General features: G+C 41.3%; 1 protein-coding gene across 1 annotated transcript; it reads left to right on the top strand.

The window, feature by feature from the left end:
* Nucleotides 1-25,952, top strand: dnm3b (dynamin 3b). The gene is made up of 21 exons (XM_030752829.1): nt 1-333; nt 815-1,138; nt 3,072-3,145; nt 3,370-3,519; nt 4,785-4,988; nt 7,169-7,267; nt 7,498-7,658; nt 8,024-8,166; nt 8,325-8,460; nt 9,155-9,222; nt 9,920-10,058; nt 10,206-10,292; nt 11,650-11,720; nt 11,929-11,983; nt 13,546-13,659; nt 17,539-17,648; nt 19,566-19,680; nt 20,268-20,432; nt 20,573-20,808; nt 20,910-21,083; nt 24,218-25,952. The coding sequence occupies exons 2-21, from the start codon at nt 978-980 to the stop codon at nt 24,258-24,260; spliced, it is 2,505 nt and encodes an 834-aa protein (XP_030608689.1). The 5' UTR covers nt 1-333; nt 815-977; the 3' UTR covers nt 24,261-25,952.
* The last annotated feature ends 1,829 nt before the right edge of the window (nt 25,953-27,781 follow it).

Below are 27,781 nucleotides of genomic sequence, written 5' to 3'. Positions count from 1 at the left end.
TCGATACGCTGAAGCAGCGAGGCGCAGCTTCGCAATTACACCGCGGAAAAAGAGGAGAGAGAGGGGGAAAATGATTAATCTGTCAAAGGCAAATTTGGGTTCGGGATGAGACCGCTCTGACATCTAGCCGAGCGTAACGAAGCCCCGCAGGCGAACACAATTAATGCACAGGAGTTTTAGACTAAGCCGATGCACCGCCGTAGCAGGTGGTGCTTGTATAATCGTCCAGGGTCTTGTCACTTGTCTTTGCTGCCTGATCTACGCGTCGTTTCAGCACTGGACAGCGACCGGGACCATCGGGCACTGAAAACACCGAAGGAATCCTGAGGCGGGGTAATGTCACAGCCACACAATAGCTCACAACAATCTGTCACTAGTCCTGTGCTATATATTTTCAGTGGTAGCTGTTTTCTATTGAATATCACCGTGTGTCCTCTCGCAGCGAAGGATGCTTTGTTGTGCATTTATTAAGCGCGAGTCGTGTTTGATTTGTGAAGCCTCCAGAGCACGGGATTGCGCACGGTGGCGATATGGAGCCTGTGGAGCTTCACTCACCAAATGCCCTTGAAAGTGTAGCCTTCGTGTGTCTCACAGTGATTGTGTGTGTGTGGGTGCTTTTGTGTCAAAGAGAGAGAAAGAGATACATGGGAAAGAGAGAACGAGAGAGAGAGAGAGAGAGAGAGAGATGCCGTTGTGGTTGTAAGCAACTGCGCAATTGTCTGTCCCTATCTGTTCATATCTCTTTTCTGCTCCCCCCCCCCCCCGTATGTTTCCTTCTTGGTCTCTTTCCCCTCTCTCTCCAATACTTCCACAGTCGGTCCGACCCTCGCTTGGCTCGGGGCAATGCGCGGCTAGATGACTTCACTACATCAACAAGCACCGCGGTAGTCCTGGACTAATATAGCAACGCCACATCTTCCCCCCTCCTATTCTCTCTCTCCATTCGCTGATCCCGAGTCCCTCCGTCTAAAGGCACCATGGGAAACCGTGGCATGGAGGACTTGATCCCACTGGTCAACAAGCTGCAGGATGCCTTCAGCTCTATCGGCCAGGCCTGCAACTTGGACCTGCCGCAGATCGCAGTGGTCGGCGGTCAGAGTGCAGGAAAGAGCTCTGTGCTGGAGAACTTTGTAGGCAGGTAAAATTGACCAACAGAAATAGGATAATCCCTTCTCCTTTGAACCTTAGGGATGACATAAGAGGCCTATGGGACCAATCTGTTTGTGCAGAGAGTTTGGACCATCTTTCCCCAGCTTTAAGTCACAGTTGAAGCACCTTATGTTCATGTACTATGCTGTGTGTGTGTGTGTGTGTGTTTTTATATACCACATAGCCATATCTTGTGGCCACCAACAGGGGATGGAAGCTTTATTTGGGTTTACAGCAGCACCTTTGGGGATTTGGCCCAATCAGCACCAGCTGCAGGAGGCCATTTCACAGCCCTAGAAATAACCATTTTTTCTATTAACCATATAATGATGGCATTATGGCCGGTTGTTGTATAAAATGCAGATTGCTGCATGTAACCTTTATAAAAGCAGCATCCTACTGTTCATGCAGAGGTGTCAACTCCCACTTCTCAAAACACACATGAATATTCATCATTTCACCCTGGATTTATATATGATTTTTATTTATTTATTTTGTTTGTTTGTTTTTAACTGGATAAGCATGAAGCCATGAATCGGAAAACATGAAATACATCCAGACTCCACAATGGCCTGCTGTCCAGTAGCTACTAGTCTGTTATCTGCTACAAGAATCTCACTCTTCTCACACAATAATGTGTTGCCATGGTTCCTTCATAACCCTGCATTTTAAAGAGATTGAAGATCTTTTAATTGACAGCTAATTATAGTGTCCCTCAATTTTCTATTAATAGAGATATGTGTTAATCACATACTCTCTGAATTTGATGAGAAATTGACTCTTTAAATTGATTGGGGATTGATTTAAAGGGCCCTAAAAAGGGGAGAAGCCTGTGAAACGAGCTGTGGGCTGTAATGTTTTCTGTGGCTCTGGAAGGATACCAGCAGGGTTATTTGAGCTGGGCTCAGATTCCATATACTTGAAAGCTTACATTAGAGCATAGGGTGGGGGCATTTACTTTTACAGCAGAATATTTTGCACGCAGGGAGGGTCTAATGAAATATACCATTTCATTACTGGTGTTTGTGAAGCTTGACCCATAGTACAAACTGAAAGTCAGTCTTTCTCTGCTGTGCTGATTCTGACCACTCTTTTTGACCCTGCTTGTCATTGTGAATGGAGGTGAACAACTAAATACCAAAAATGACTCTTTAACTACTATTTTTCTAAGCTTGCATCCCATTAGCTTGAATGTCTTTGTAACCAAATATTGCATGTCCTTACAAGCGCACAGTTCCAGATGGATGCATTGATTTAGTTCTGTTTCAGCCCTCATTGAGAGTCGTGATGCTGAGTAATGGTCCATCTGTCCAGCACTGGCTCTTCACTGTGCTGAATGGACAAGTAGCGGGCTTTAAAAAAAAAAAAAAAAGTATTCCACTTGAGGGACTTCCGAGGTTCAATATGTGTTAATAGGGTTCTTGAAAACAGACCTTAAAGCAAAAGAGGTAGACTTTTAGGTGTGTGGCATGCTTGCACGTGCATGCGCGTCACATGAGATAGTGAAGTCATCGTTTTTAAATGGGAAAGCTCCCCGTGAGCGATGTATCTCTGTATTTTGACCTGTTGTTTATCAGGTCAGGTTGTTCTTTACTGTTAGAGCACTGGGTTGCAGTAGCAGCAGCTGAAAGCCACAGGACATGTTTTACCCCCCCCCCCCCCCCCCCCCCCCCCCCCCCCCTTTTTTTTTTCCACTTGTTTTGAAATGGCTTACAGCATACTACATGAATGACACTGAAAGCTTTACACTAGCTGTCATACCATCATAACTGGTATAATTATAAGAAATTTGCCTTTCAAGACTTCAAAGGAAGAAACCTCAAAATAACATTATCATTATGCTATCTATAGCCACTCTTGGAAAGAGGTTTACGTTTGCTGCAGTTTGATGTAATGAGTTTTGATTGGCTGTCTGTCCTCAGAGACTTCCTGCCCCGGGGATCTGGCATTGTCACCCGCAGGCCCCTGGTTCTGCAGCTTATCAACGCTTCTGCAGGTGGGTGCACACAGTCACACACCCACACATGCTAGCATGCGCAAACACATGCACACAACACACAAATGCAGCCTCCTCCTCTTTCCTTTTTAAATGGTACTGCTTTTTTTTTTTCCCCCCCCTGGCTTTTATTCCCTCTCGCACTGGCATTATTTTCCACTCAGACACATGCAGCACAGTCATTACTAATCTCTGTTATACACTCTCCATTTTCATCCTCTCAGAATGGGCTGAATTCCTCCACTGCAAAGGAAAAAAGTTCACAGACTTCGATGAGGTTCGCCAGGAGATTGAGGGAGAGACGGACCGTGTCACAGGGGCCAACAAAGGCATCTCTCCCGTCCCCATCAACCTGCGGGTTTACTCCCCTAACGGTGCGAAAGGAATAACTCACCTTTCCTCTTTACACTGTCAAGTACCAATATGCAGTAACACCTCTGAATCAAACTAGAACGTGCCAAGCTGTGAGTCATCATACTCTTGTTCCTTAATTTCAATAGTTGGCAGATATTGCTCTTTTAAAACTGGGTCATTAGAAGCAAAGAAGATGGTTTTGCTAGTGAAATTGTTATGATGGATATGAATGAGTTACGATGATGTGAAGGGGAGGCAGCTAACCAGGCTCAGTGTTGATATGGTTGTGTAGCACATTCAAGTTTGTTTCTGCTGTTGTTGCCCTCAGATTGTTTGCACTGTTAAAAAGAGGCAACTGTTTATAACCACAGTCACAGAATTAAAGGGTTATGAAATAATAGACTAGATAATTCAGCTTTCCACCTTCTGTGACCTTCTGTCAAACTGATAATGTGAATTGCACATTATCAGTACAGTACATTATTATTCTTCAGTGAAGGTTGTGCTCCCATTGTGTCTAGTATACAGAATGGTATTGTAACAAAATCGCTGCAAAAGTTCAAAATGAGCCTTATGTATACTATAGGTGTCTTCTATGTGGAGATTCATGCATCAGTGAATTCAACTGTGTTGCACCAAACATTTTTTTAACATAAAGGTTAATTGTTACTAAATGCATATTTACTCAGGCTAGCAGTTAACTGCTGAGTAAGCTAGTGAAATGACAAACGGAGCCATCTCTCAAAGAAATATTGTAACCTGACCTGTTTAAATTTTAAATATGTCTAAAATGCTATTTAATAATGGAAACTGATAGAATACAAAACATTATTATTAATGTTTGACCATTGTGTCTGGTTGAGTTAGCTCAATCTCATATTTGCCTGAGAGTTAGCTAAGATTATTGTAAAGCCTTAGCACAAGAAATTGTAATTCACATTTTCAAAGGTCTTTGGTTCATGTCATCAAATGTTGGCTAATGTTAAGTTTTAACTGTGAACACTGGCTACTAAAAGCATCAGTCACAATGTATTTACTCATTCACTTTTTAGCTGTTAGCTATAATTTGCTGATTTATATTATGGTATCTCAGTGCTGCCTACATACTTAGTCACTGTTAAACAGACTGACAAATCCAGCCAAATGTTCTAATTTCACAGCATATGTTTTTTCAGCTGTACATGCAATGTTCAAGCTATAGAGAACCACCATAGCTAAGTGAATGTAGACTAGAATGTCAAAGGGCAATGGCCAGTTCTTATACTGCATTCCTCTGGTTGTGCAGTATTGAACCTGACTCTCATCGACCTTCCGGGGATCACTAAGGTGCCAGTTGGAGACCAGCCTGTGGACATCGAGCAACAGATCAGGGATATGATCATGCAGTTCATTACCAGAGAGAGCTGCTTGATCCTGGCTGTCACTCCGGCCAACACTGACCTGGCCAACTCTGATGCCCTGAAACTGGCAAAGGATGTGGACCCCCAGGGTAAGGCAAGGATGCTGGGGTAAGCACCAGATATTGGGAATAAAAGAGGCTGTAGCAAGGATGTAGAAAGAGAAACTGAAGGAAATGAAGTCAGTAGAAAGTGGCATTGTGGTTATTGGGCCAGCCTCAATAAGACATCGAATCTCTGTCAGCTGCAGGGTGGGTGCTCAGTGTCTGACCTTGTGCTGTGACTGCTCTGAATGTGGAAACAGGATTTCCCTGTAGGCAATGATCAAGTGTCACATTTTTATTAGAAATGAGGGGCTGAGAGGAGAGGAGAATGGAGATGAGAAATGCATGAATCAAAATCATAAACAAAGAAAGGAAAGGAAAAGATAGAAAGGGAAAAATGTCTTAAGTTATGTTGAAATAAAGTTTGACAGAAAAGGTGAGGGTAAGAAAAAGCTGGGTGAGATGAAAGGAAATGGCAAGAAAGGAGAAAGGAATCCACTTAATTTAATGGTCAAGAGTTTGACCTTCAGACAGGAGAGGAGAACAGAGCAGTGGAGACGAGGGTGAATTAGCTACGAAGAGGACTGGAGCAAAGTAACCTTGTGAGAAGGATGAATCATATCAGGCAAGATAAGCGAGGTGACTGAGTACAGGAGGTAAGCAGAAACAGAGAAATGATGCTTTAAATAGGAGAAAAGAAGAAGAACAAAGCAGAGCAAAAGGGAAGCAATAAAGGATACCGAGAGCTGGATAAAAAGCTGGATTAGAGCCCAGACCTTCATGAGCCCCAAATGGGAACATTTAGTATAATTGAGAGTAAACAATAAATATGTAGTTAATTATAATAGGAGGCAGATGTGCAATATAAGTTTTTTACCATATGCTCAGTGTGAGGACTGCATAATGTGGCCCTGTAATAAATACATGAAGACAAAACACTCACCAGAGTGGATTTTAGATAAAATAATCAATCTGTAATTGAAGTGCAGACTTCAAGCATTAAATCTGTGAGTTTCAAAAAATATTGCATAAACTGTTCAGTAATTACTGTCATTTTTATACAGATTTCCCCCATTTTCAGAGGCTCAAAGGCAATTGGACAGTTGACTGACAGCAGTTTCATGGCCAGATGAGGTCCATGACAAACATTACATTTGTATTTTATAGCTTTTCATTGAAATTTTTAATATGAGACCCAAAGAAATGTGTGTGCAAGTGAGGGAGGACATCATTGTGATGAAAACCCAGAATAAGCCTGACAGGTAGCAAAAACTCAGTGAGACAGCACAAACTTCAGGAGAGGCCAAATCGACGCTGTACTAGACAGCATAGCAACACCAAAAGGCCTGAAGGAGCACAAAAGACAACTGAGGTGGATGATTGCAGAATTATTTCTATGGTTAAGAAAAACAACATGACAACATCTAACCAAGTCAAGAACACTTCCAAGGAGGTATCAAGAGATGCTTTCATGAATGGAAATACAGAGGGTTTGGAATAAGGTGCAAAAGCCAGAAAACCTCTAAAAGAGATGGCAAAGTTCTGAAAAAATAAAGGGTTTGGACAGATGAAACCAAGAATGATGGGATGAGAAAAGTATGGAGAAGGAGAGAAACAGCTCGTGCTCTGAAGTACAACACATCATCTGTCAGACATGGTGGAGCCAATGTTATGGCATGGGCATAGCAGTAGCAGGATGGATTGTGAAGTGTACAGGGCTATACTCTCTGCTCAGATTCAGCCGAATGCTGCAAAGCTGATCAGACAGCACTTCACGGTGCAAATGGATAATGACCCAAGGCAATCTGCAAAGGCAGCCCAAGAGTTTCTCAAAGCAAAGAAATGAGATCTTCTTTAATGACCAAGTCAGCCACCTAATCTTAAATCTGGGTTCTACACTTCAGTCACTGTCTACAAAGGATTTTGCATAAAAAAACATTTATATTTAAAATGATGCTTACTTGTGAGGGATTGTGTATAAAAATGCCTGTAATTCCTAAATAATTAATGCAAAATTTTTGTTATACCCCTTAAATCTGAAAGTCTGCACTTATTGATTATTTGATTTAAAGTCCACTGTGGTGGTGTACAGAGGCAAAACTGCAAAAAATGTGTCTTTGTCCAACAAACTATGGATCTGTGTACTTAAAAAGAGAGACCCAATAATAATGCCTCGAAATGTCCACAACATCCTTCCTCACTCTATGACTTTTTGATGTCCTTTCCAGGTCTCAGGACAATTGGAGTGATCACCAAATTGGATTTGATGGATGAGGGCACAGATGCCCGCGATGTCCTGGAGAACAAACTGCTTCCACTTCGAAGAGGTGTGTTTGTTTTAAAGTGATCTATGCTAGCCAGCTTCTGTTTGGCTCTTGGCATTTCTCTTCTCCTACAGTTTCTCCACTCTCAAATGCTTTGTGTTCTTATTCTCATAATCAAATGACTGTCCAGGTTTTTATCTCCATTCTTGTGTTTGTCTTTATCTTACCAGTGTAGTCGCTACTAGGAGTCTCATTTTTGTTTTTTTTTTGTATTCATCTTTGTTTATTCCCAGGGTACATTGGAGTGGTGAATCGCAGTCAGAAGGATATTGATGGAAAGAAGGACATTAAGGCAGCTTTAGATGCTGAGAGGAAGTTTTTTCTGTCCCACCCAGCATACAGACACATGGCTGAGAAAATGGGCACCCCACGCTTGCAGAAAGTGCTCAACCAGGTGATCAAAGGCTCCCTACCAGTGCATTCCCACAGTCCACTCTGCATAATTAATAAGAGGGTGGCCTATTTTTTTTGTTTTTTTGGCTTCCATTGTACAGCACTACAATCAGTGTGGGAGATATAAGACTGTTAGGAGATGGAAAATACATGCTTTCTAGTTCAGCTAATAATTTATAAATTCACTGGAGGAGACATTTCACTCTGCCATGGTACTGAATGAGTATTTGGCTACATCCTCCTTGATTACAGTAAAATACACAGTCATGACAGTAATTATTCTGTATAGCAAAAAATGCAGATGATTTAATCAATGGAATCATATGATTTTAATGTGTTTCATATGGTGGTTTTGTGTCTCTAAAGCAACTCACCAACCACATCCGGGACACCCTGCCAGCTTTCCGCAGCAAGCTGCAGTCCCAGCTGTTGGCTCTGGACAAGGAGGCAGAGGAATACCGGGGATACCGACCTGATGACCCATCTCGCAAAACCAAGCAGCTGTTGCAGTCAGTACCCCATTTTTCCCACGGCAAAAGCATCTAGATTAGGTTTTGTTGGCAGAAAATGCATTTCCTGCAGAAATCCTATCTCTGTGTAGTCTTGTATTTTAGATATCAGGAATCATTGTTGATTTGTTTTTAATTTTTCCACTTTTGTGTTATAGGATGGTGCAGCAGTTCTCCGTGGACTTTGAGAAGAGGATTGAAGGTTCAGGGGACCAGGTGGACACAGTAGAGTTGTCCGGTGGAGCAAAAATCAACCGCATCTTTCATGAGCGTTTCCCCTTCGAGTTGGTCAAGGTGATATATTGAAGTGAAAATAAAATGCAATCACATGACCTGTTTCAAATACAAATAGTACCTTAAAATCATATTCATTCAGTCATCTTAACACCCATAGCCAGGATTTTAAAATGGCACAAAGCCTGAGCCCAGGCCCTTTAACACCCTCTTCCAGGAAACTGTGACCATTTAGAAGAAATAAAAGCTTTAAAATCATGTCTTTATGGCAGTTTATTTTTTTAACCCTCCCCCCTCGTCCTGCATTTTTCAGCTGAGTGCATGAGTGTCCGCATTATTTTTTCTTGTTTCAACATAATGATACTTACTCACATAAAAGTCCTCAAACACAGGAAACTGAATCTGGAGCAACAGAAACAGTGACACCTCTCATTTTTTTTTCTTCTCATTTTAACAAAATGTAAGTTTTGAAGGATGAATATGACTAAATTACATTTTTTGTAGCCTATTTCTTCCTTTATTTTCTTCCTCGTCTTCCTCCCTATTCCTCACGCACACTGTAATTCCCTCCTTTTTGTCTCTGTTGTGATTTACTTTTGAAAGATCCCCAAATAGCTTCACTATTATCAACATTTCTTCAAACTCAGAGTGCCGAGCGTTCCCTCTCTTTAATCTTTCAGCATGAAGAGCTCTTGCACTCTTCGTGGTGTCCCATCTATTACATTTTTTCAGGTTTTTTCTCTCTCTTCCTCAGATGGAGTGTGATGAGAAAGAGATGCGTCGTGAGATCAGTTATGCCATCAAGAACATCCACGGTATCAGGTAGGGGTTTGTCTACCAGGCTGGAATATGATACTGCCTAAACTAGTCTTTGTTCCCACAATCCCCTGTACAGTCCCATATCCTCATGCCAAAAGTGTTTCATGCCAGTTTTTCTCCATCAAGCACCCAGTTCCTCTAAATATTTGAGTCTGTGCTTTGCTACTGCTTACAGCTTTCTGACTGTGGCCAGAGATATTCACATTGGTATGGTGAAAAATTACCAACATTTTAGTTTGTGAAAAGGCCTGAAAGTATAAAGTTTGTATGAGAATTTATGAACTGGGGTGGAGCATGCCTTATTTTTATTATGTTCAGTCCTGGCTATGTGTGTTTCTATATTGATTCAGCAGTGGTTAGCCACTGGAACCAAAAAAATTGCCACCCAAGCGAGAGAGAATCTGACATTTAAGGCACCACCACATTTTGAGCCTGAATTCCTTCCAAAAACAAAAACAGGTCTGCAGTGACTCACATCAGTAAAACGATGGTAATGATCTATTTATTGTTGTAACCACATGTAAAGGCTGTGGTTGCAGCTCACTGAATCAAAACACAAATCAAAGGCAGGGATATATGTGGAACTAAAACATGTACTACTACTACTACTACTACTACTACCATTACATCAAAGGACATATCATCTAATTTTACAACTAATATCCACCATCTCTTTTCTTGTTTTCTTCGTGGAATTCAGGACTGGACTTTTCACCCCAGACATGGCGTTTGAGGCCATCGTGAAGAAGCAGATTATAAAGCTGAAGGAGCCTTGTGTCAAGTGTGTGGACATGGTCATCCAGGAACTGATTAACACTGTACGCCAGTGCTCTAACAAGGTAGCGCTTCTACTCATGGCCTTTCTTGTATTGCAATAATATTAGCAGCTTGACGTTTCAGGTTGAAATTTCATTTTTCTGTTATTTACTGTATTGTTTCACATTCATTACACAGAAGGAATTATAAGCTGTGTGATGTGTTTTCAGCTGGAATGCTTCCCCAGGCTGCGTGAGGAAACTGAGAGAATTGTCACGTCTCATATCAGAGACAGAGAGAGTCGGGCCAAGGACCAGGTAACATTTGTTATTCTTTAGTTAAGGTCATTTTTTTTTTCAGGGAAGTTATTTGTATTCTGCAAAGTCTACTCATTATCCAGCCTTTAATTTATTTCCATATTTGTTATTGTCTAAAATTACCAACAAGGCAACAATACCAAAAAATGCTATAAAATATCATATTTATACAAATAGTTCCTCGTTACTGAAAATACACCATCCTTCTTGAAAGTTGGAAAGAAGACTGATACTTTAGCAGAAAGATGGGAAACAAGAGGAAATAGTTTAGCTCTGTCCCAGTTCTAAAAAAAAGTTGGTGCTTCTGGAGCTTACTAATTAACACATTGTATCTCACTTGTTTAATTTGAAACTAAAGTGTAAAAATGACACATTTTGTTTTTATGTGCTATATAGCGCCAAGCTAGCTGTTTGGCTGTTTATATTCTTTATGCTAACATAGCTTAACCCGTCTGCTGCTCAAGCTACAAGCATCAACCTTCAGAGTTTGCAGTGTTGGTGTCTTCTGAAGCATTATAATGCAGATATTTGACAATAATATGGCTATTAGCAAGTGTCTATGTGTTTCTGATGTATCAATACAACCTACACCTGGCCAACCAACATTGTTAGGACTGGCTGAAACCTTAGCACTCTATCTTCTCACCCAAGTATGGTACTTCCAGCGCCAAGAAACCAACATGGTGATGGGCGAAAACTAAAATTTGAGACTTCTAAACATACAGTTATCATGATGTCACCCACTGGTTTCTGAAGTCCCATTTTGAAGCCTTGAGGCGAAGGTTGTCTTGTCACATCTGGTTTGTTGGTTGCAAAAAAAACAGATGTGACAAGATGGGCTGGTCTGTGAAACTGCACTCTCACTGGCTAACAACAACATTGTTAGCCAGTGAGAGTGCAGTTTCATACATTTTGAAACATAGAATGACCAAGATTTACAAACTAGACTCTTTTTTTTTTTTATTTAATACGAGCCAAAATGAGTGACTGAGACTACAAAATCAGCAGGAAACTGTTTTTCCCATAGATGTCTATAGGACCATAATTCTTTTTGCAACCACAGCTATCACCATCTGGTGGCCTTTAGATAGAATGCAGGTTTAAGGCAGTTCCACATTGGCTTCATTTTTCCAAACTGGAAGCCACATCCATATTTCATTCTGTCAGTGCTTCTAAACAGGGCTTCGCAAACCAGTGGGTGACATCACAGTGGCTATGTCCATTTTTTAAACATAGGCTTAGCTACATATTGACTGCACAGAAATTAGCGTGGTTTCAACTCAAGAAAGCGAGTGAGCATATTATTTCGCAATATGTCAGACTGATATGATGATAAACATTTTGTGTGTTTTTTCAGGTTCTGCTGTTGATTGACATCCAGCTCTCTTACATCAACACAAACCACGAAGACTTCATTGGTTTTGCTAAGTAAAGAGTCAATCCCCTAAGCGTAGCTCCACCATGACACATTCTTTAATATTGCTCATGTCAGGCTAGTAAAAACAAATGCTTAGAAACTCCTTTTTTTTCTTTTTTTTTCTAACCCTGTCATGTTTGTCACCTTCTCTTTTCTCTGTGTTTACCTTTTCTCTCCGCCTCGCCCTGCCATCTCTGTTTTGCCATTTCTCCGCGGCAGCGCACAGCAGAGGAGCAGTCAGACTAATAAGAGCCAGAGTTCAGCAGGAAATCAGGTGAGCATTTGTCAGGTCTCGTGTGTCAGACAGTGGAGGTCGAGGGAGTGCTGCACACCCACACAGCGGCAAGATGGCTACTGCAAAGAAAATACAAAGAGCTGAAATGAAAGAGCTCTTACGCAAAGTACTCTCTTTCATTTGAGTAAATCTTATGCATTGCACAAACTTTATGTTATATGCATTTTACCTTTGCATCTTTTAGATTGTATTATGACTTATTTCTCCTTTCGTCATGCATGTTGTATTATGTTTTAATTGGGCACCAGCTTTGAATGGTGTGTTTTATTTTTATTCATTTATTTACTTATTTTTATTTGCTTCCAGTAGTCTAGTGAAAGAATCCTTTTGGGTTCTATTACTTTTTGCCACCATCATCACTGGTGTTGTTGTTGTTGAGACATTTCCCTTTGTTTGAACCCCTCCTGTGTCATCAAGGTGCCACTTTGCATTTCATCCCCATCCCTTAGTGAGAATCTCAGCTGCCCTCTTAGCTGGGTGTCTGTTGGTGAGTATCGCTCATTGTGGGTTATGGTTTGCAATGTCATTTGTGCCTGCAGTAACACCTCAGCCCATTGTGTGGTGCTCTCCAGCACTGCCACATAAAAAAACCCCAAACATTTTCCCCCATTTTCCAATCCAACGGGTAAAGAGTGCTAATTGGCTGAGTATGCTTCTGTTGGGCAGAGGCCAATTCTTTCAAACAAGTTGCACTAGAAAATGTGACATTTTTTAGTGCCACACAGTGTCTAAAACCCCCACATCCCTTCCTGTTGTAGGCCTCCTCTCCTCCTGCATCAGGCCTGATCGTAAGAGTTTACTCTTTGATAATTGTCTACTTTCTAACCCCGCCTACACCCACCAAGGCCCACAGACTACAGGGGGTTACCAGCTAGACATGTAGTAGTGAAAAAAAATCTTTCACTACTGGCATGACTGTTAAACTAAATCTCTGAGATCAGATGTGTAAAAGTACACAGTTCCTTTTAGGATCCTGACATGGTTCCAGCTACAAAACAGCTCTCTCACTTGTGCCTAAGACACAAAGGCTTTGTAATGATTTGGGTAACCTCCTTAGTGAGTCTTAGGCGGTACAAGACTGACAGTAATCTAACCTAATAATCACTTGGCACCGTGCCCTCAGGCCTGTTTATGTAGGGCTTGTAGGGTTAATACACCACAGAAAACACACACACACATGCCTTATTGTGTGCTTGAAGCCCTAAACACAGTGATCACTTAACCAGCTAACACGGGCCTCTGCTTGTGGCATTGTGAGCACAGTGAATGACATCGCACTGACACACAGTCACATGTTAGACTCTGCAGTGAGTCACAAAGACCCAATGACACAACTAACCTGACCTTCACACACATTTCATCACAAGCTGTGCTTTGGTGATTTGCACTAATTTACAGTATCTGGACCTGTCTCGAAAAGCGGAGGAGTCAATTATTATTAGGACTGTGTCGTTCTCTTTCTTTCATGCATAGTTTATGTTTTTATTTACATTTTTGTCAGTGCATCTGTTTCTGATTTTCTGACCTCACCCTCCCCTCAGGTCATCCGCAAAGGCTGGCTGACCATTAATAACATCAGCATCATGAAAGGGGGAGCCAAGGAGTACTGGTTTGTCCTGACTGCCGAGAGCCTCTCCTGGTTCAAGGATGACGAGGTAGGTTTAAAACAGCTACAATCAGTATTGTTATGCAGTGTGATTTTAATGGCTCAAATGGCTGTAGTGAGGAGACCAGAGAGAATCGTTTCCTGACTTTGACGATCCCATCAGAATGGTTTTATGGGCTGGAATTTAACTGGTTCAGTATTGCCCTCTTAAGAGTTTTTTTTTTTTTTTTTCATGTAGGTTAAACCATATTTAAGACCTTTAGACTTTGAAGTTTTATGTTTAGCATGAAAGTGCTGACATTACATCACACATTTACCTCAATATATGCTGGGGTAAAAATAACTAAAGCTTAATGATAACAGCCTGATGTTATGCAAAAAGGAGAAGACAATCAACGTTATACATGCCAGTGGTGGATACGTGACTCAGATGTCTGATCAAAAATAATTTTATTTTTCATATTTTCCAATTATCGTTGAGAATATCAAATACAGACCAACAGTAGCATACTGGTTTTGTAGCTGAGCACACCATCTGTACCACAAGCCTGCATGAACAGGATGCAGCATTTGGTCCATCCTGCTGGCGTATCTTGGCGGGCTGATGTCTATCTGCCTGTCTGTGCCTGCTGTACAGGTTGGAGGATATTCTGCACAGCAAGTGTAGATAGGCAGACACACTGCAACTCCTTCAGCCAGTTGGTGTTGCTGCTGCTTGTTTATTGGGCCTCGTTTAGTTCCAAAAGGGATTCACAGTGTAGAGCATGTGTGCAAAAAAGAGGAATGCACAGAGACAGTGGCGTTCTCTGCAGCCTTCATTGTAACATATGTGCTTCCAATTCAGCATCTTTTGACTTATCCCGGGATAAGTTTACTATTTTTTTTTTTTTGAGCATTTAGGCATTGCTGAGCAGTATATCATCACCATGATGGAGCAGTTTACTGTGTGAGTCACATTTGGCCATAGTTCTGTCATTCACTCAGTCTTTCCATTCATCTTCTGTTTTGTCTCGGAGTTTCCCCTCTTTTCTCTCTTTCTTCTCTCCCCACCTCTTTCCACTGGGAGTTTAGGCATTCGCTTCTTCTTTGCAAAATTTGGAAGAGAACCAAATCCCAACCAAATGTTCACTCACAGACACCCAAAATATATGAACGCACACTCAGCCCCTTAGACAGCACATGGGGCTGCACTGCTCTGAGTCCAAAGATTGTCATTTGAGACGTTAGTGTGGTAATGTAGGAAATTATAGACTCCGCTGGCTTCGCCTTGTATATTTCTGTTTTACACTCTGTGAACTTTCTATAGTCCTGATTCACGTGCACTGCGTGGATACACATAGACACATTTGCACACCCACCCTCTCTTTTTTTCTCTCTCTCTCTCAATGTGCCTGGCAGTAACTTTGGAACTGCTTGCATTCTTGGCAGGAAAATTATAAGTTTGTAATCCAAACATGAGCCTCCAGTGTTGCGGTGAAGAGAAACCCCTCAACTCAATATCAGTACCCCACTCAACCCCCCACAACTCTCTGTCTGACCTTCAACATCCCTACCAGTTACTTAATGACAGTCACTTCTTTAATCCTTTATTTGCGTTACATGTCTCACAGTGAGCAGCAGAGCACCAGCACAAGATCTCAGCTAAATAAACTTAATCACTCGTAATTGATGCAATGGTTATGAGTATAGATCTTTGTGCACTGGGGTGTTTGCTGCCCCTTTATTTGCGTTATCGCACTTTTCCTACCAACCTTTAGTATTTAGCCTTTAACACCTTAGAAATCTGCTACAGATCCTTTGTCCTTTGCCTCACAGTCCTTCAGTTCCATTTTGACCACCCACTGAAATAACTTCCCCGGAGGTGTCTGACTGTATTTTCAAACTCCATTTGATTGATTGGCCCTTCGTTCCTTTGGCCTGTGTTTGATGCTTTGCAGCCACATTCGCTCCTCCCCCCTTACTTCCAGAGGACCACATCTTCATCAGAGCACCAGGCTAGCCGCCTGCACATTTACTCATTCATGCCATAAATTATGCAAACTTGTGGGTTACAGCTTCTGATTTGTTTGGGTATTTTTTTTTTTTCACATCTGGGCTGGAAATATTGATTTTTACACCCTGGTTTGTCAAAGCTGCAGTTAGTGTTGAAAATTGGTGATATATGTTTATTCCAAAAAAAGAAATGGAAAGGAAGTGGTGAGTGTTAAAGAGTGCACTTAGGACAAAATACAGATGGATACAGAACAAATACAGACTACAAACTGATTAAAAACAGTAAAGGGTGAGGAGGAAGCAAAAGATGGAAAAAAAAAAAGAAAAGCCCCAAAAAACACACGTCGAAGACCTGAAATAGAAAGAGAGAGGGAGAAAGAGACACAGAAAGACTGACAGAAGAGGGTCCATGCCCAGTCTAACCAATGTGCAGACTACTGTACACCAGTATGACAATGAACAGGTAGTCTGAACACTGGGTGGACGGAGCCGGAGTAAGAGCCAGGCCTTGTGCGCCGTTTTCTTGCTTTCCCAGATGCTCGCGGCTCTGTCGTCTGTGCCCTCCCTTCGCCTCTCTCCATTTTGGCAGCAAAGGATCCACTGTATCGAAAACTTTTCAAAAGTGCGATTTGTCTTGTCCGCGTTTGCCGCTTGCCCCTTTTGGTTTTTGGTTCACATCTCTTGTTTATTTGTTTTGGTGGGCGTTTAAGCTCAGGGTCCCCTCGCGGTCCGTTTTGGTCACGCCGGCCATGAAGAGTATCCAGCCTTGACGTGGCATATTCGCTCAGACGACCGGGACAGACTGGCTACACGTTCAGGGAGGGGATATTACAAAAAAGAGGGAAAGAGAAAGACGGGGGGAGTGAGTAAATGAGTGAGAAAGGGAGAGGAAGGGAGAGGAAGAGGGAGGGGACCTGTGTGACCATATATGGGTTGTAGTGACCCCTTGGGGAATACAACACAGAAGGGTCTGCAGAGTTTTCCTGTGTCGTCTTCTCCCGTCCTTATCTCCTTTAATTCTTACCTGCGAGCATCTAACACCACTTTCCAGACCGTCACACCAGATGTGGACTTTCTTCCGCAAGTCCTTTGCAAATCCACTTCCACGTTTCTTCGTCTTGGTCTCTCCTCCTCCTCCTCCTTTGGCCGCCATCTCTTTAACTTCTCCCTCCTTCACTGCTTCTCTGTGTGCTGCTAAGCACTACCAGATGTTGAGTTTTAACGCCAGGCTGTCATTTAATCTCTCTTGCTCTCTCTCTCTCTCCCTCCTTCAAAAAAAAAAAAAAAAATCAGGCAGGAAGTGGGCCCCTCTGGAATGGAAAGGAAAAATATTTAAAAAATATTGAGGGGGAGGGATAAAAGAAAAAAAAAAAGACAGTTAAGAAAAATGAAGGCCAGGATGAAAAGGAAGATGAAGATGTGTCACAGCTCCCCCTCGAATCTGCCACAGTCTGTGTGTCATCCACATCAGCGTTATATTTGAGCGTTGCATTATCTGGACCTCCTCTGCTTTTATATCAGCATTTTCTCCATCATAACCGCAACCAGAGTTTCCTCAGTCATCAGCTACCAGCTCTCCCCGGCAAAACGCACCGTGAAGAACGACTGTGTCTTGACCCACACTGTAATGACTTCCACATGTGCTCTCCTTCTCCCTTTTTCTTTCTCCGACCCCTCACCCCCACCCCCACCACCTTACCTCCCACTCTCATTTCTCCCCCATTCCTCCTCCCTCCCATCCCCCCTTACTCTTTCTGCACCCCCCCTCCTTTTTTTCCTCTCTCTCTTAAAAAAAAAAGCTGATGTCACCTTTCTCTTACCGATATCATATAATGCTGTTCTTTGCATGACAAATTAGAAAAACCCCAATGGGAAGCGAAGTGTTTTTGTTAGAAAAGTGATTGTGATACATACTTTCTGCTCTCCTCATTCGCAGGAGAAAGAGAAGAAGTACATGCTACCCCTGGACAACCTGAAGGTGCGCGATGTGGAGAAGAGCTTTATGTCCAGCAAGCACATATTCTGCATCTTTAACACAGAGTCAAGGTTAGCTGAAAGACCTTCAAATATCTGATTTTATCAACCTTTGTAATAGTCAGATTTGCAAATGACTGAACGAACCAGGACTTTTTTAGTACACGTACGTGCAGTAGATGAAGGCCCGTGTGCTGATGCAGAGGCTGAAATGTTTCAGATTATGTGTCACAAATACAGAGTGCAGGCTAAGACAAGCTGCAAGTATTTCCAATCAGTCTTTCTCAGTTTATGAAGTTTGACAGTTACATTTGATGTATATTTGATACTAACGCACAACATCACAATCTTTTATATAGCACACATTATAGGAAATTACTACAACAAACTGAGGTCCTTGAAGGTCTCAAATGTCTGATACACGTACAAAGTCTTACCTAAACTCTAGGTTATTGTTGCAGCGTGCCCCATAAAAGCTTTTATGGCAGTTTCTTTTCTTCATCAGATTTCCTGCTGAGCTTTAAAATGTTAAAGACTAAAAAAAAAAAAAAAAAAGCCTAGATGTCTGAGTTTTAAACACCTTTTGTAGCACAGGGAGCACTGATTACATATTTTAAATAATTTTCCATCAATCAAAAATTGCTTACAGTTTTACATTATCACAATTAAATCTTTGTTGAAACAGGTTGTGGGATAGATCTGATCTGGACAGGGGAGTATGCTACGAAGCGAGTTTGACATAGTCCGGCTTTCTTTCTGTTATCTGGCTTGACAAAACCTAAAACCCCAGTCAGAGAAAACAGATATCACGATGGTGGTTATCAACTTTCTTTGTTAAATCAGGCTTTCTGCTTCAAGCTCTGTGCGCGTTGACATGTAAAAAGGGACGTTTGATGTGTCATTTTATTCAACTCCTGCACAAAATGGACCAACTGAGCACCGCCTACTCCAATCAGAGGCATTATCAAAGGGACAGAGATTTATAACAATAAAATACAACACTGGTGCTGCAAACAAGACATGAGAGTAGGCCTAATGCTGCAGAAAATCATTAATTTGATCATCACAATTGCACAGAGCAATAAAATACGTGTATTAATATATTTAAATTACTGCTCAGAGCACTCTCTGCACTGCTGTTTAATTTTAACGTGATTGCTGCACATCTGAGGCCTGAAACTTTAAACTGTGCACACTTCACTACCCCATTAATCTTGCATACACCACTCAGATCTCTTTTTCAAGACAGGCTTTTGTATAATAACCTTAACAGGGAGCAACATCAATAATGCACAGAGGTGCAACTTCAGGCCAACTTTTAACAATGAAAAAAAGAACATGCAAGTATATACTTCCAGGAACATAAACCATTATTTAAGATAAAGTAGAGCCTTATAGAATAAACATACATTCCTGTTCCCTTTGGTTTGTTAAAGACCAACATCCCAGCTTTTTGTATGAAATGCAGCAGTGAGTGAGCAGCGTATCGGAGGTTATAAAATACAGCACACTGTGATGCATGGAATAAAGTGGCTTTAAGTCACAGGGAGAAGCATACATACTTAGACAATATCACCATAATAAAATGCAAAAAAAAAGAGTAAATTGTGCAACAATTTTATGACTAGCTGAAGAGAAACATGGTTTGTTTCTGTAATAGGAAAAAAAAAAAGTCTGTACCCTCAGTTTTCCACATGGGTCTTTAAAGGGAGTCTGGTATCCAGCCAGACTCCTACAGATTTATCAGCAGCAGCCAGCATGACAGGCTTGCATTTGGACAATAGGCTGGATACTCTTGGATTACTTAATGCAACTTTATGTTTGATAAGAACAATCTGAAATGAATCAGAAGATTGCAAAAGCCAGATTATTTAATGCAATACACTCCTCTACTTTGGTATGTGGGGTAATTTGATAATGGGGTAGCGTAGATTATGAGCTCTGTTCTTGCTTCCTCTCACACATGCCCTCCTCTGTCATGGTGCTCAGGAATGTGTATAAGGACAATCGCACCCTGGAACTGGCCTGTGACTCTCAGGATGATGTGGACAGCTGGAAATCATCGCTCCTGCGTGCTGGGGTCTATCCTGAGAAGACCACTACGGTTGGCAAACGCTAAATTAATTTATTGCCTTTCATTTCGTTTTTATGTCAAACCAGTTGCTGACAGCATGAGACTTAAGGCAGGTGGTAAAATAAAAGCATAATTTAAAAGAACTTGAGGTGAACAAAAAGTGATGCAATTGTAGCAAGTAAAAAAAATTCCAGTAGCTAACTAAATAAACCAAATGCAGAAAGCCAACAGGGATAGATACAGGAACTGGAGGGAGATTAGACTATGACCTGACAAAGACTCAGTGAGAACACACAGAGAATCTGCACAGGGCTAGCAAGGCACAGGTGAACTCAATCAAGACAATAATGAGGAGTGAATTAAAATTAAACTCAGAAACCCACATGAGCAACTAACCTGCACAATAAAATGGGGAGTAGGTTGAAGTAGAGAGACTAACACAGACAGGGCAACACAGCGAAAAAGAAAACACTAATAAACATAAGGCACAAATCACACTGTCACTGTTTTGTTCTCACATGTTAAACTTTAAATTAAAAAAATAATAAAATGTCAGTTCCATAATTTATAAGCAGCCAAACAGCACGGGCCTGATTGTTGCCTTTCTACATCTGCAGGTCGAGAGTGAGACCACCACCAGCACAGACAACTTCTCCATGGACCCTCAGCTTGAGCGTAAAGTGGAAACCATCCGTAACCTGGTGGACTCGTACATGGCTATAGTCAATAAGTGCATCCGGGACCTCATGCCCAAGACCATCATGCACCTGATGATCAACAATGTAATGTTCATTCATTGGGCTGTAGTTTGTTACTGTATTAAAGCTACTACTTATTCATTAATTATAGCAGGAGAACTGTGATTTTTCTTCATTTTCACAATTATAATTTTCTTTCTTCCACTACCTCTTTCTGCCACTAGGTGAAGGACTTCATCAATGCAGAGCTGTTGGCCCAGCTGTACTCTGCAGGTGACCAGAACGCTCTGATGGATGAGTCCCAGGAGCAGGCCCAAAGGAGGGACGAGGTGCTGAGAACCCACCAGGCCCTGAAGGAGGCGCTGGCCATCATTGGTGATATCTCCACCTCAACTGTAACCGTCCCCCTGCCTCCGCCTGTTGACACCTCCTGGGTGGGAGGAACCACTGGTGGTCGCAGGTAAAATGAAATTAGAGTACCCATGGAGACTGTGACCATTTGAAATAAAGAGAAATGGTGGTATTACAATATTCTGCTACCACATTCCTTGTCATCTGCAGGTCTCCTCCACCCAGCCCCACTGCTCCCAGGAGGATGTCTTCAGGCCAACGTCCAGCTCCTAGAGGGGCACCGCCGCCACCAAACCGCCCGGGACCCCTGGGGCCCTTCAATAACAGTGCTGACAGCCCTCAGGCTCCCAGCCGCCCAAACAGGGCCCCTCCTAGCATCCCAAGGTGAGTGCAGTCCTTACTTCCTGTTTTTATTGATATTTTTATGAGAGTGCAATTTATCTTTTGATTAATTAAATACTTTAGTTATTACCTTACTGAGTAAAATGTGGAATCACCTAGAAATTTTCAAATTTTATGACTGGATTTTAGAGATGTATACACACACACACACACACACACACACACACACACACACACACACACACACACATGCATATACATATATACTCACTGGCTACTTTATTAGGTATACCTTGCTTGTACTGGGGTGGACCCCCTTTTGTCTTCAGTAATACCTGGATTATTCATGGCACAGATTCAAATGGGTTCTGCAAACATTCCTCATTTTGGTCCATATTGACGTGATAGCGTCACAAAGTTGCTGCAAATTTGTCAGCTACACATCCGTGATGCAACCACCACATCCCAAAGGTACTCTGTTGCATTGAGACCTGGTGACTGTGGATGCTATTTGAGTACAATGAACTCATTGTCATGCTTGAGAAACCAGTTTGAGCTCATTTCTTACATCATGTGTTATCTTGCTGGAAGCAGCCATCAGAAGATGGATACATAGTGGTCATAAAGGAATGGACATGGTCAGTAACAACAGTCATGTATGCTGTGACTGACTTTTACTTGATGCTCAGTTAGTACTAAGGGACCCAAAGTGTGCCAAGAAAATAATCCCCTACACCATTAGACCACCATCACCAAACTCCAGTGTTGATACAAGGCAGGATGGATCCATGCTTTCATGTTCTTTATGCCAAATTCTGACCCTACATCTCAGTATTCCAGCAGAAATTGAGATTCATCAGACCAGGCAATGTTTTTCCAATCTTTTATTGTCCAATTCTGGTGAGCCTTTGCCTCAGTTTCCTCTTCATAGCTGACAGGAATAGCACCCGGTGTGGTTTTCTGCTGCTGTAGCCCATCTGATTCAAGGTTTGACATTTGTGCGTGCAGAGATGGTCTTCTGCATGCCTTGGTTGTAATAAATGGGTACTTCTCTTCTGACCCCTGGCATCAACAAGGCACTGTTGCCCAAAGAACTGACGATCACTGGATACTCTTTTTTTTTTTGTACCATTCCCTGTAAACCTTAGAGATAGTTGTGTGGCAACATCCCAGCACATCAGCAGTTTGTGAAATACTCAGACAAGCACCACGTTCAGTAACTTAAATCACCTTTCTGATGCATGGTTTGAACTTCAGCAGCTCATCTTGACCATATCTACATGTTTAAATCAATTGAGTCGCTGCCATGTGATTGACTAATTAGATATTTGCTTTAACGAGCAGATGAAGAGGTGTACATAACAAAGTGGCCATTGAGTGTATATCACAATATCATTGCATTTAAACCAACCACTCAGAAAAGTGCATTCCAGCTACAACTCTTCTTTATGTGCCATTAGAGTTTAGGCTTCTGTAGTAGTCACCTAACTATAGTTGAGGAGTTAGCTGCAGTGGGTGCCATTTACTATTGTACTGATTCTTCTTATAAGCCACGTTATACTAGTATTGGCCTAAAAATTCAGAAATACATGAGTTTTGGAATAAAATGTAATGTGAAACTAATTATTTGGAGAAGGAGGTTTGAGAAAATGTGCTTATAAGCTTTCTGACAATCTTTACTTGAATTTAGACTCTAATGCCCTTCACACTGACACCACTGCCATTTCTTTACTTTACTGTAAAGATAAAGTTAGCTGCTCTTTAAAGTTAACACAATCCACCATTAAGAACCTCTAAACTCATTATTTAACATGTTATGTCTAGTCATAGCTGTAAAAAACCAAAGCTTAAAAGAGATTTTGGGGTTAGGTATAAGACCTTGTAACAGAGCCAACCAAGCTAGCTATTTTTTTTCTTGTTTGTTTTTTGTCTCCATACTAGGCTAAGCTAACTTGCGGCTAGTGGTAGCTTAATATTTGGCGTACAGAAATGAACACAGTAAAATGAATACCTATATTCCAAACAGTGACGTGCGGTGAGGGTCGTGACTGGTGAGGCACTGACGTCATCACATCAGATTTACAAACATATAGCTTATTCACCATTTGATTGGCAACAGTTGTTTTGTTTAACATTAACATAGTCTGAAGCAAACCTTTTAGCTCCGGTGTTGGTCTTCCTTTAATTATTATCTTCTGCTTCGATTGAAAGTCCAGTTTAGAAAATTCTTTCAGTTGAGTTATGTAATCTTCCATGTTGAACATAAGGCCAAGCAACAGGAAAAACTAACTGGCCTTGCAAACTGTTTATGGTAGCTTGCCGCCGAGGAGTCGTAGAGTCCCTGGGATCACCAGCGCCCCCTACCATGAGGCACGAGAACTGCGTGCCTCACCTAGTGTCTCTTCGCAGCAGTTTCATGATCGCTCAACACAAGAATGCATTACACACACATACAGTTGTTAATGAAAAAAACAAAAAAAAAACTGTGCATTATATACACCAGCTAAAATATGGAAATTTAGTTCATATAGTAAAAGTGTTAGAACATTTTAATAGCCACATGCAAAGGGAAAGTAATCCGGTCTCACTGCATAGCATGCCAGCACAGTTAGTAGTCATTGGCAATGACTATACTGAGCCGCAATCCGTGGTGCGGCTCAGTATAGTCATTGGCAATGACTATACTGAGCCGCAATCCGTGGTGCGGCTCGCCGGGCTGGTGCCTCACCGTTCGTCTCTTAGTATTTGACCGGCAAATGCGAAAATTCAGCGATTTTGAAAAAACTAATCTAAAAATGGTGTAGTTAAATGGAAAAGAACTTTAAAATACAAATCACTGAATGAATATAACCATTTAATTTATTTTTTAATTTTATATTTCCACGATGACAGGTGAGGCCGTGCCTCACCTGCCTCCCCTGACTGCACGTCACTGATTCCAAAAAATGAAAAACCGTTCCAGTCAAAATCTCTACATTCCTTAGTACTTATTAATTTCCTTTTTCTGTATTTTGTTCATAATATAAAAAGTATCTTTTAAACTTATGTCAACACTAAAGGTTACTCTCTTCTCTTCCCTTCTTTTTTCATCTCATCTTTGGCCCTTTTTTAAAAATCATCTATCCTTCCTGCTGTATGGCTCCTTTTGCCACATCATTACCTGCATTTTTCCTTAGTCGGCGGCCCCCTCCATCTCCTACAAGACAAGTCCCTCCATAATCATCTAAAGCAATTCCCCATATCCTTATCTCCTTCCCTCATCCACTTCATCCCTCCACTCTTAGCCATGGCTCTGCTGTCCTGGTCTCTTCTTAGTGCAGACCCTGAAGTCTTTGACCCCTTTGACCCTTTGACCCTCAATTTCCTGCCAGGTGACGACGTCCATATATTTACGTACAATATGGTACTTGTCTTGTGGTGTATGTGTATGTGCGCTTGTTGCTCGCCTGTGGTCCAGGTTTGCTTAGCAGGTCCACTACCCAGTATCAGTCCCTGGAACCTCTTCCCCACCTACAAACCCTTTGCCAAGTCAGCCACCGCCCCACTTGCTGCTTCTACATGAAAATACGCTCAGCAGTTGTACTGCCCTACTCATTCCAAAATGCAGCATGGCACATAAGCTGCTTTTATTGCATGGGTGTGTGTGTGTATGTGTGTGTAGCGTGTGTGTGTGTGTGTGTGTGCGCGCATGTGTTTTGTGTGTATGTATATGGGGGAGGGACTAATTTGCCTATATGTAGGCCGAGTTTGATTTAGTATTGTATTAATTTATTGTATAATGCCCCCCTCCCCCCTATGTGTTAAATATCAGCTTGATGTTCTCTTAGGAACAGAAGTTGTATCTTAGTATATGTGTGAATATGCATTTTCGTGTGCGGATAACTCTGTGTAAGTGTGTGTGTGTGTGTGTGTGTGTGTGGGAACACGTGTGCATGTGCCGGCTGTCTGCACGTTTGTTGGCGTTTCAGTTTCTATTTGTTTTTCATGGTCAAAGCTGTTAATGATGAATCAAAAAACCCTCCGGGGTCAATTTAATGTTGGACTTTTGTGAGTTGTTCCTGTGTTGTAGTAGCAGCCATACACACATAGCAAGGCTGAGGAGCACCTTCAGTATTCTCTATATAGAAAACAGCCTCAATACTGCATTTAACCTCGTCATAGGTGTCCACCTGTGCTGTATCAATGGTCAACTTGTGACCCTTGCAGCCTTAAGCTTCGATCCAGATGCTGACTGTAAGACGAGCGGCAATGAAAAGAAAGAACACTTATTTAATGCGGCAGAACACGTGCTCATCCATTAATGAAGAAAGGACATGTTTTTACATGTTTCCATTTAGCCTTTTGCTCAGGTTTGAAACATGCAACTCCATGCATATCACGGCTAGCGCTCCTGTTTCCAAACTCTTCTAGTCTCTTCCGTTTTACTCGCCATCGTTGAAGCCGGCTGGTCAGCGTTTGCATCAGCGCTTAAGGTTGTATTGTCAATGTATAAGTGCTTCTCTGTCAGTTTGTTATTGTGTATGTGGGCCTAAACTGTGTTCTGATGTATATAAAGTAGGTAATGATAAGGCGATACTGTACCTGTGGACTATAAGACCTCATCAAGGATCCTAGCGCTTTAATCGTTCTCTATGTCTCTACTCACTAAATGCTCTCTTCTCTCTAATTTAGACTGCCTTACTGGCATGAACTACAATTCTGTATTGCCAAAGCTAAATGTAGAAGGAGATAAGTAAAGGTGATTTAAAAAAATAAAAAAACAAACTGCTGAAGACCAACAGCAAAACAGTTCCATTTGTAGTGAAATTGCATTGTTTAGCAAGAGGGCATAATGTTGAATTGGGGAAATGCATCAGTTGTTATTTTCTGTGTCTCTGTATCTCTCCTCAATAAACTTCCCCCTCATGATGTCATGCTTTCTCAGAGTCTTTATTGTTCGTTCGCAGGGTTTTGGCAAAGCACTAATGGATATTTATGGAGCTAGATTTAGTAGCTGATTTCTGCTTCAAGTTCACAAATATGATTCAAATATTTTGGCCAGAAGATGGCACTAATAAATTGTTTTCAGCACTTTTAGTGATTGTGAAGAAGGACTGAAGCAAAAAAGTTCAGGAGGATGAGCACACAACTATAAAATGAACAGGGGTGATTAGGCAAATTGCCAAAAAAATGTAGTGCATTCTCTGTCAACAGTGCTTAATGTCATTAAAGGATTCAGAGTCAATGTTCCATCATTTTGTTGTTGAACTCCACAATGCATACAAATACAATCCAATCAAGATCCTGTCTGTTGACAAATCGCCATTTAAAATACATGTTGGAAATAATTTTATACGAGATGATTTCATCTAGCTATTATTAATGGCCCTCAGCTAAATAGCGCTCCCACCACTTACAAATCCCACAATGCACTGCAAGAGCTGCCGCACAATCCAAGACCTTTTGCACTAATTGTCAGTGTTATCAATGACACATTGATCAGTGATGAGCGGACAAAAACATCGGTCAGCACTTTTTACAGCGACATTTAAGCTAAACCTGCAGCTTCAGGGACGGGACCGCATGATTACGCGTGTTCTTGTCCAAAGGAAAAAAAATCAGACCAGGTCTCCACCGCTGTGTTTGCAGCTGCACTTTTTTGCTGATAATCTGGACACACTGCACAGTTTATGCAGCATTTTTTCGACTGTGAAGCGCAGAAATTCACATCACAGTTTTTACCTGAAAAAAAAATGCAAATTTTCATCAGCTTGAAATATATTCATTTCCCCTGGTGTTATTTTTGAAGAAAAATATAAATTTATATTTTATTTATTGTGTTGAGGAAAAAGTTGCTGTATTCTGGCCATTCAAATTCATATTGCTGATTAAAATAATTTTTAAAATCCTGTTCGGCCCGCGACTCAGACTGTGTCTTAACTTTTGGCCCGTCCTGTGATTGAGTTTGACACCCCTGCTTTAGTACAAGGAGGTCGGTCAGTGACAGTTTCCTCTGTGTTCACCCAGGCCAAACATCTGTAATATGTGGGAAAGGGCTACACATCTAAAAGAACATCTAAGAGCAATAACATTGTCATTTTTGATGGATCACAGTGTTTTATTGCGGTTATCTGTTTTCTTTAACCAAACTAAAAGTTTGTTAAAGTTTCTAACCTTTTTTTTTTTTTGTAGAAAATGTATTAAAGTTCTGCATAGTTGGAGGTGTATGTAAGATAGATATCCTAAAACTTATTAACCTAAATGAATAAAACAGAGAAATATAATCTGGCACATTTTCTGGCACTAACAAGGTATTTAGTACGTTGGAGTTCAAATATCCGACTTTCAGGTACCACTGAACTATTCATTTTCTTCTGCTATAGGAATTTGCATGACCATACGACTGCACACTGCAGAGAATAAGCCTCTTTCTAGATGTTGAACTAACGTGAGTCCTATGAAAATGATTGTTTCACTTGTAGCCACGTGGTGGCAGCAGAAGACTAGATTAGCTTTCAACTGGGAGGAAAAAACCTCCAGTAAATGAATTTACAAAAATATCTGATTTTCATGCATTAGTAAGAAATTAATTGCTAAACTTTACGTTATTATGGCCACAAATAGAATTTAAATGAGTACAGAAAAATAAATAATAAATAAATAGGTAGCTAAACTAGGATACGTAAAAAAAGAATAAGAATACGCTAAAATAAACTAAAACTAAAAACAGGTATAGGAGCATTCTACTATAGCAGCAACAA

This window comes from Archocentrus centrarchus, chromosome 17, assembly GCF_007364275.1.
Source record: "Archocentrus centrarchus isolate MPI-CPG fArcCen1 chromosome 17, fArcCen1, whole genome shotgun sequence".
Taxonomy (NCBI): domain Eukaryota; kingdom Metazoa; phylum Chordata; class Actinopteri; order Cichliformes; family Cichlidae; genus Archocentrus; species Archocentrus centrarchus.
Note: the sequence above shows the minus strand (reverse complement) of the source record. Positions and strands in the feature narration are given on the sequence as shown.

What these genes read in the sequence shown, in the direction of transcription:
- dnm3b (XM_030752829.1), top strand. Translation starts at nt 978, where the DNA reads ATGGGAAACCGTGGCATGGAGGACTTGATCCCACTGGTCAACAAGCTG. An exon ending in ACTGCTTCCACTTCGAAGAG is followed by an intron (nt 7,268 to 7,497) that starts GTGTGTTTGTTT and finishes GTTTATTCCCAG; the next exon opens with GGTACATTGGAGTGGTGAAT. An exon ending in ATCCTGAGAAGACCACTACG is followed by an intron (nt 19,681 to 20,267) that starts GTTGGCAAACGC and finishes CTACATCTGCAG; the next exon opens with GTCGAGAGTGAGACCACCAC.